The sequence below is a fragment of the Seriola lalandi genome, unplaced genomic scaffold, assembly GCF_002814215.2.
Source record: "Seriola lalandi dorsalis isolate HSWRI2012SDOR001 ecotype SW California unplaced genomic scaffold, Sedor1 jcf7180002054965, whole genome shotgun sequence".
Classification (NCBI taxonomy): domain Eukaryota; kingdom Metazoa; phylum Chordata; class Actinopteri; order Carangiformes; family Carangidae; genus Seriola; species Seriola lalandi.
In genome coordinates this window covers 304,656-314,592 of record NW_019525516.1, presented here as the reverse complement: position 1 = coordinate 314,592, position 9,937 = coordinate 304,656, and the positions used below count along the sequence as shown (strand labels likewise).

The 9,937-nt window shown below is 46.6% G+C and overlaps 1 protein-coding gene across 1 annotated transcript in view; it reads left to right on the top strand.

The window, feature by feature from the left end:
• The window catches only part of snx29 (sorting nexin 29), a 128,056-nt gene that overhangs the window by 24,867 nt on the left and 93,252 nt on the right, over positions 1-9,937 (top strand). The window contains exon 14 of the mRNA XM_023395568.2: positions 1,903-1,988. Within this exon, the coding sequence (XP_023251336.1) occupies positions 1,903-1,988 (86 nt within the window). The remainder of the gene's footprint in view (positions 1-1,902; positions 1,989-9,937) is intronic.

Below are 9,937 nucleotides of genomic sequence, written 5' to 3'. Positions count from 1 at the left end.
GGGGGGGGGTAGCAAGACAAAGGCTGTTAAATTTAACTGCCAAGGGCATAAAGCCACACTCCAACTCTGATTGATTTCCTCCCCAAAGTCGATGATGTTCAACCGGTTACGGCTTGTAAGGAGACCGCCTTTGTCTCTCACTCGTCTTTCTTTATCACTATGTCTTTGTGTCTGAATCATCGGGCACAGTTCAACACACACACACACACACACACACACACACACACACACTCTCTCACACACACTCAGACATGCTAACGTGTGACTGTAGCTGAACAAGGCTGTAACTTTGACCCCATTTACACCAAGACATCGACCCACTTCCTCCTTCTCTGACTCTCCATCTGATGCAGCTGGATTTAAACGTACGCAAGGTTTTAAAATGCATCTCTGAGGTTCTGAATACTGAAACCCAGAGGTCAGAGGTCACGCTGCTGCCTCTGCTGACGGGCTTGTCATGTAAAACCCCTTGAATAATCTGCGGACATGAAGCTCCGGAGAGCCAGGTGTTTGTTCCCTTTCGTTTCTTCTGATGTGAATTCATGTTGTCGATTTGATTTTGTGACTGCTTCCTGTTCCTTCAAAGTAAAAGCGAAGTTGAATGAATGAAATGTTGACACCTGGACATTACTCCTGCAGGTGATGGTTTAACTTCTCCCGACCAAAATCATCGGGCATCACTGTGCCGTTAAAACAACAGCCTTTCCTCAGCGCTGTGGAGGCCGGCCGCGGTCGGGGAAGTCACTGCTCCACTACAAACTAGGAAAAAACCATTTCTTTTTATGTCAGTTTGAATCTTTGTAGACGGTGACAACCCCTGGCAAACTGTTCCTCTGTGGAACTCACACTTTATAGATGGGGACATCATTTTGCAAATAGAAACGGGCTTTCCCCAAAACTGCTGGAATTTACACTGTTGTTGAAGATCTCACTGTACGCTGTCGCAGGAACTACGGGTTGTTACTGACGAGAGGAAGAGCGATCCCTAAAGAGTCCGACAGTATGTGTTCAGCTCTGTCTGCCACATGCTCTACTTGCGTTGTAATTCTTAATATTCACGTGTTTAAAAATCTGCAGTTAACAGTATTTTGACTCGACGGCGTGTGGACAGTCAGATCTGAAGTGAAGCTGGACTCATGCGTTCCCAGTGCTGCATGTGGGCGATCGCACACGGTTCGCTGTGAGACATTTGCATGGCTGTTTTCATACTTGCATGTATAACTTTACTTTTGAACTTGCGTGTGTGTCGGCGCCTCCGCGGTTTTCCCTCTCTCCGTGTAGAGAGATCTGTCTCAGTCCACCTGCACAGCTGGCTCTGCTCCTCAGTCTTCGGTGCATTTCCACTTGCAAAATCGGATCGTTCGTGTCGGGATTCATGTTAATATCAGGCGTGGAGACGGACGGTCTCTGGACCCGCCTCTTGCTGGCCTGACTGCGACAGGGGCTGTTCAGTCGGTTGAAATATGAGTCCCGTCGCTTCTCTGTGAATATATCTCAAGTCTGACCACCTGGATTAGATTTCAGGTGTTTTTTTTTTTTATTTTCATCGCTCCTCAGGTGACAAGATGTCACAACAGCCAGTTTCACACCGTCTCCCTCCACCACATGCTGTCACAAAACAGAGTAAACAACTTCCTATTACTGGCGTGTTGCAGCCCTGGTCAGAAAAATGTCCCCTTCGTCATATTACACTCTGCAGCGTCTTCACTGCGGCCGCCGCAGGAAGCAGAGGATCATTTTGTCTGTTGTGAAATAGAGGAAGGATAGATGACATTAAAGTCTACATTCCTTGTGTACAATGTATTGTAGTTATAGCCTCCTTATTTTTATTCATGCCTTATAAGCCGTGTGTGTGTGTGTGTGTGTGTGTGTGTGTGTGTGTGTGTGTGTGTGTGTGCGCAGGGAGAATGAGGTCCTGAAGGTCCAGTTGAAGAAGTATGTGGGGGCGGTACAGATGCTGAAGAGAGAGGGGAGCCAGGGCAATGACGGTAAACCTCACACACTCAAACACACACACACACACACACACACACACACTCCCTCACACTCCCTCACACACTCTCTGCATCATTACGACCTGAAATTAGATTTCATATCTGTGTCCCAGTCCATCTATTCTGCTCGCAAACAGAAACGCTTATAGTTATATACACAGCGAAATAAGGTCATCACTTTCCTCCACATCCCAGATCAGTTCTGATGCGTTTCTCAGGGGCTCGGATCTGTCTCTTATACACATCTTATATACACAGCGAAATAAGGTCATCACTTTCCTCCACATCCCAGATCAGTTCTGATGCGTTTCTCAGGGGCTCGGATGACTAACCTTCCTCTCTCTGTTTGGCGTGAAGCCCTGTCAAACGGAGCGAGCCCCCCCCCCCCCCCCGCCTGTCTCACTCTGACTTATCCTTTTCTTTTAGCTTTTGGATAGGTTTGATAACTTTGACTTTGCTTTCCTGTTGCCGGGGGATGTACGCGGTGCTCTGTTTAAAGACTGGCGAGATAAGCCCCGGCTGTATCAAAGGCAAATAAAAATGAACATGGCAGATTATGGAGGGCCACATAATGGCTAATTGCATTTTGGGGGATAGACGGGAGAGCTGTTATCTGTGACGCCCCCAAGGGTTTATGTGTTTGTGAGGTTTTTTTTTTTGTATGTTTTTGCGAGACGGAGAGGTAAAGAGATACGTAGAACTTTGTAATATCTCTAATGGTGCCTTTGTTTTTTATGGTGACATTAGAACAAACAGCTATATTTCGGCGCTGTGAGATAAGCTTTTCGTATCGAGCACCACGATGCCCGCTGCTTTTTAAAAACAAAAGCGTGGATTTTGGGCGATTGTGTTGTCATTTATTTATTAAGTGAAATGAAAATTTCAGTTTATTACAGCTTTGGGTGTCGTAATATGTGGCCGTCTTTTTTTTTCTTCTAGCTGTTACACAGAAGTGGCAACATCAATATACAACAAACAGGAAACAAGCAGGCAGCCAATCAGACAACAGCAAGTGTGGAAGGTCAAATTTGAAGTTGGATGTTGGTGTGTGATCAGTGATGTGATGATGAAGGGGTGAATGAATGAATGTGTGGAGATCAGGAAACTTCCAACCTCAGGTTTTTTTAATAAATAATGACATTAATTTGCTGATTAGATTATTAGATCTTCTTTTTAATTAAAAACTTTTTCCACTTTAATCTACACCAGTTTTTGATCATCTATACACCTTTTATTTATTTATTATTATTATTATTATTATTATTATTATTATTATTATTATTATTTATTTATTTAAGTTATTTTGGGGCATTTTTTTGCCTTTATTGTGATAGGGACAGTGAGAGAGTGATGGTAGAAAAAGGAAAGTTGGGATGATGCAGCACAGAGCTGGATTTGAACCTGGGTGCTGCAGGAAGGACTGAGCCTCAGTGTGTGAGCCACCCGGGGCGGAGACCCACATATTCTCTATCATAGCAACAAGAGGTTGTGGTTAAAGCAGCAGCTCGCCTGTGGTTAGAAAGTACTTACTGACTGTCAACAGCAAACTTTAGCTTAATCAGCAACATGCTCCATCCTTGCAGAGGAGCTGTGGGGCTCACACAGCCTCCAAACTCTCAACAAAGTCAGACAAATTCCTGACTTTAGGCTCAACCCTCATTTGTAGGCAGAGCTACCGTCGTCGAGCTGGTAGCCAAGAGGACACGTCATATAAATTAGACAACTTCCCCCGGGAGGCACATTTCTCCTCTTTTTGGTTGAGGCTTCCTCACACCTCCCGCCCCCTGAGTCAAGACGGCCTCATCCCGCAGCGGGACGTCCACTGAAAGCACAGATAATGATTAATATTCAGTCCGAGAGTTACTGGGATTAGTAACTGAAATGTAATGTAAGTCTGTCGTGTTGCCCAACCCTGCTGGGATGAATGTTTGGGTAACGATTTTACTCGTCTCGCAAATGCATCTGGCGAACTCAGGCGCTTGTGTGAAGCCTGTGTGATGCTGTGGCTGCTTGTGCTTATAGCTTTGTTTCCCAGATCTCAGCAATTCACTCGGTGAGTACGATATTACTCCTGCTGGGACTGCGGCCAAAACTACAAAGATCCAAGCCGTTTGAAACTGGATTTTTATTTCCTTTATCGTGCAAATTTACTTACTTACTTTTGATGATATCTTGTATTTTAAAGTTGTAGTTATTCGGAAAAAGTCAAAATGATGATGTCAGGAGTGTTATCCGGGCACATGCCCCGGGTAACTTCGCCTGTCCGGGGGAGGAACACAGGAAATAGCCATCGCCAAGCTCAACGCCACGGCCCTGACAAACATCATGTGTGGTTTTCTCTTGTTGTTCTTTTTCTTTACCTACCACTCATTATCCTTCTCACTGATGTTGACTTTTCACTTTTCCATCATTTGTACCCTTTTCTCTCTCCCTCTTCACCCCCCCCTCCTCCTCCTCCTTGTCCTTTCCCTCTCCTTCCGTTCCCGCTCCCCTCATCCCGACAGGCGTAGTAATTCCCTCTCCACAGCGGCGTCTAAATGATTTCATCCTCCCTCGCCTCTGTCTTCTCCTGCTAATGATGTGCCTCGTTCCATCATACTTTGATGTCAAATACCAGAGTCTGCTGGTATTACGTGTGTGTGTGTGTGTGTGTGTGTGTGTGTGTGTGTGTGTGTGTTGGGAGTAGAGGAGGAGGAATGATGTGTGAGCAGTTTAAGGGGGAGCAAAAATCGTGGAAAAAAAGAGAAAAAGAGGAGGATGAATTGATACACAAGCGCCCCTTTTTCATGTGCTGTCAGCACGCTTCCCCGTGATCAGTGCGCTGCCTTTCTCAAACCTCTCCTGTCTAATGACGGCGCTGCAGACGTGATCTCTCAAACGCTCCTCAGGCGCCGTCAGCCCCACTGACACGCCACAAACGACGGTTCTCCTTTTCGCTCCGTTTCAGCGGAGTGATAATTATTGTTTCCTGCGTGACGCCGTCTATCTCTGCTTCTTTCGTGGGATTTCCCCTCTTCTACTTACACTTGCATATGAGAGAACAGTATGTTTGTGTTGCTGTGCGTTCTTTATATGAGTGTGGATTACAGTTCATCTTACACGCGTGAAAATCTGCATATGTCGCTGCAGCAGAGGCAGGAAGTACATAAACGTTACATGAGCGTCGCTCCGATCTGTGTGACATCAAAGTGACTTGAATGTTGAAGTGCTCCAGATAGGTTGCGTGTAGGTACATACGTGTCGTTAAGAGGAAGCCATTAGTCGAACCCCCCCCCCCCGAGGGACTTGTAGTGTAACAATGACAGTCATGTTTACCGTAAGGCAGAGTCAAATGAAGAGAAATCTCCGGGGAGAGACACGGAGCAACAGTGGAGTTATCACACACACACACACACACACACACACACACACACACACACACACACACTAACCCAGTTTTCCACAGTTCCCGTGGGTCCCAAAGATCCTCGAAGGTTCGTGCAAACGTATTAAGTCTGCACAAGTTTTTTTTTTTCTCAACATGAATCAGTGGCCTTGAAAGAAAACCAAATGAGTTTTTAAATTACTATAATCTGCGTGAGTCCTCTGCACTCCTGCTCCTTATATTTGTGCAGATGTTAGTAGGTCAGTGTCTAAACGCTAAACTTCAAACAAACTGTCCGCGGCGCGATGTGACACTGATGCTGCAGGTTAGTTTGTGCTTCGGTTTTAAGAGCTTCGTCATGTGAGACGCCCCTAAATGCTGTTTTCATCACGTCGCCCCAGCTCTCTGCAGCTCCCTCTGTCTGGGACCTGATCTGAACCGGACCTGTGCACTCATTAACTTTCAAAAAACATCGAGACCCCAGTATCAAAAGGGAGCAGATCCACACAGACTGAGGGATAATGAGACCCGAGCCCAGGTCCAGTCGACCGAGACAGACCTAACTAGGAGGGGAACACTGATAATGATTATGACTGCAGCATGTGATCGGAGCTGAGAGCGACCATGCTCCGATACACACAGATTGTGCCGAAACGACAGGACAACAGCTCGACCCCGTGAAACTCACTCAATTAAAACATAATCTGGATCTGGTCCTAACTGGGTCCTGGGTTGGATCTGATCGGACCTGGGAAGAACAGGCAGTTTTTTGTTTTGCCTTTGCTTTAGTTTTATTTTCAAGCTCGACCTCGTTACAGTAAACAGCCAATTATTAGATCTCTGTCCCGACATGCTGCCTTCTTATTGGCTCACAGACACTAATGAGATTTACTCTTTTACTCCTTGCCTTTTTGTTTTTCATGTAAAACCCCACAGGCCAGCGGCTTCTTGATTTACGTCCAAATCCCCCAAGAAGCAGCAACTTTATCACCTTGGCTCCTCAGATCGACACATGGTGCATCAGATGTGGGCTACAAACATTAAGCGACGCGCCAGCACCTTCAGGTCGGGCCGTCCTCCAGTGCAGCACAGACAAGGGAAGAAGCGTTAGGGAAGATTTACGGCTGAGCAGAGACAACAAGCACATAAAATCTTGGTACGAGCCAAAAGCCAGAGACTAACTATCTATTACTCTTATGTTTGTTTTGTTCAGTTTTGTCAGTCAGACTCAGAGATAATTCGATGTACAGTGATTCTCTCAGACTCTGGATGTAGCCGGTCACTGGGAGAAAGAAAGAGCTTGAGGCGAGGAAGTCTATTAACTAAAGTGAGGTGAGAGTGTGAGAAACAGAAAGGGTAAGAACAGGCTGACTTGTGATCGAGCTGCTGTTGTCTGAAGTCAATTGGTGCGATGATAGATGAGAAATAAGTACATTGGATAAAAAAAACAAAAACCAAAAAAACATTGGTTTCCTCTGAGAAACCTGCGCTGCCTCTCCCTCAGTGGAAGCCCTTTGTCTTTCTGGTGATAATGTTTCAAGGCAGTTCATTCTCCCAGGAGGGAAGTTTAATGGCTGGCTGGTTGACCGGCTGGTGTTTGACTGACTGCTTTACCTGGGGGATTGATTCCCCCAGGAGGACGCCCCCCCCCTCCCCTCCTGAGACAGCTGATTGCTGCATGCGGTCAGCTGAAATTGGCCTGCAGTGCTGTATATAAAAGAGATTGGCCTGCCAGCGGCGGGGTAGGGATCAGGAGTTATTAACCTGTTAAGTGCTGGCTGGGCGCGGCGAGGACGCTGGAGGAGATCGATAACGGGGTCAGAGGGCAGTTAGTCTGGCGAGATGGAATTCCCCCTCTTCCATTTTCTTGCCAAGAGCTTTGTGATATTTCTATTCCCTCTCATTTATATCTACGCAGCCCATTATTCCCCCCCATTAACACTCTTTTCTTTTTTTGTAGAAACGGCAGAAAATGGGAAAGAGTGACCTTAAGATGGAAAAGGAAAATTGAGAATAGAGAAATTAGCTATTTTTTTATGTTTTTCTTTTACTTGACTTTATGACCTTGTGTGTGTTTTTTTTGTCACATCAAATCCTAATGGTTTCATCTCCCTCTGGTGCTGCCTGCAGAACAGATTTGATCTTTTCTTTTTTTAGCCTGAAAATAACCGTTTTTCAGAGACTTGTTTTTGTAAGACTTGTAGTTTCTGTTTCTTCAATATTTTCCCTAGTTATTTATTTATTTATTTTATTTTGTTTCCCTGCTCATTTTCTTTCCCTCACCTGTGTTTCCCCGCCGGGATTAGACATGAACAGCGGCGGACCGCTTTGATTCATTTCGCTTTTTTTTGCCTGTCACCGCATACGTGTTTAATTCGTCCATAAATAAACTCACGGCAGACAGCCGCTTATTCATCTCCAATAAGGAAATGGATTACATGGCCTTTTAAAACCCAATAAGCTTCCCTCGCTCCGCCTTGGTCTCTCCTGCTCCCTCCCGACAGCCAGTGGCCCAGTGAGTGAATGAGAGGCATTTGTCACCGCTGCCTGCCCTAATAGGAGTGTGTAACTTATTCATTACGCACATAGATCTGCGTTTATTGGCCCCCTGCGCGCTCCGCTTTGCCCTTGCTGGGCCTCGGGGAGGTCAGGAGGCGTCCTGCAGTGAGGTGTCAGCTGTAAGTGTGTGTGTGTGTGTGTCCTATGTTCTTGTTAATGTGTATAGTTATGTTGTTTCTTCTTCTGTTGCTGACCTGTTTTCTGCTGTGCATGTGTGTAGGTGTTAATATGGAGGTTGGTTTTTCATTACTTGTGAACTTACCTTCGTGTGTGTTGGGGGGTTAATGCGAGAAAAAGCAGGTCATAGTGGCGAGAGGGGAGTCATTATTAAACAAATGTGCATGTGTGCGCGTGTTCATCCCATACTGTATTTGTATTAATCGTCTTTTTGAGTCCCACGTCCCCTTGAGTGAGTGTAGGTGAGACACAGTGTGTATGGACGTGTGTGTGTGTGTGTGTGAGATGTCTAAATTAAACTGTGCATTAGCGGCTGTAGGTGGGTATGAAACTGTTGTAACTGGTGTGTAAGTGGTTTATGTTATAAAGTTATTTACATCCCAGTAGGCCGACTGTAAAAGAGCAAATGATGAGTCACTCTCTCTGTGTGAATTGAGCTTAATTGTGCCCACACACATTCGGCTGCAGCCTCCGACGGAAACGGTGAGAGGCCGGGCGGCGGCTCATGTTGTTTAGCCTCTCAGGTCTTAATCCAACAGATCGGGCGTGTTTACCAGCTCAAAGGTGTGAGCGACTTTCATTTATTCAGCCCAGGGTGGTCTGTTTGTGTGCGCATACCACAATTAATCCAACAGACACTGTTTATTTTCCCGGCACGAGAGAGGTGACATTGCATATTGTTTGTCGCAGGTGGGGCCAGGTGGTCAACGCCCGGGCGTGCAGCGAGCGAGCGAGCGTGTGTGTGTGTGTGTGTTTGGATTTATTTGCTGTGGTGTCATATCTCACAGGCGGGGTTTCCATGTGGGTGCTGCAGGGGGAGTGTAACACATTTCATCACCTGGACGGATCGGTGTTAATGAACATTTTAATCATCTTCGCTGAACGCCAGAGCCTGCTGAGCGTCAACACGTCCGCCTTTTCCCGCTGATAAATATGGAAGAATAACGGCCGGTGGCTCGGTGTAGTTTTCCCAATCTGACGCATATTCTGTCTCTCAGGCAACCAAACCTTAGCACTTGTGTTAGAAAGCTGCGATTCCTTTACTTGTTTCAACTATCAAATCATCTTCAAACAGGATCAGAGAGGAGCTTACCGAGGTACAGAGGGATTTTCAAGCTTCGAGGCGACTGAAGCATTGTGAGCAAAACTTGAGAGCAACTCAATTTAAGGAGAAATCTTCTAATATTTGCGCCGGTTCAATCCCTCCTGAAGCTTTGTAATGGAGCGAGGCGTCCGTCTCTGAGACCGGATTAAGTCAAGAGAGAGCAGCTATGAGTCTGAGCAGGGGGGGGGGCACAGAGGGAGTGGGAAGCCCCCAGGTGATGCATCTGGAGATTCACCTCCTCTATTGCTTTAGGGTGTTTTTGAATCCACACACACACACACACACAGATGCCTCCAGGCTGTTACTGTACCTGCTGCTCAAAGTCTCTGCAATCTGCATCTCGCCTCCCCGCAGCCGCAGCAGTTTTATATTTGAGAGACTGATGTGTTTGTGTTTTGCGTACCACCTCTAAACTAGCAGTCTCACACACACCTACACACAATCTCTCTTTTTAACATCTCCTCTTTTTGTCTCCCTCCCCCATCTCCTCCTCCTCTTCCTCCTCCTCCTCCTCTCCCCGTCTGCCTGCCACCTCTATCTTGAGAGTGATTACATCTGGTCCCAGCTTGCCTCCCTGCCTCCCGGCCACTGCCAGGAACTGGTGCTGTATTAGCAGAGGCCAGGCTAGCCGCTCATTTACCCGCATGACTGCCCGCGCTGATGGCAACACAGCACGGACGTACTTTAGCACGCTGTCCAGCGGAGGGAGGGGCTAAACACTCCGGGTTGTGGAGAGCA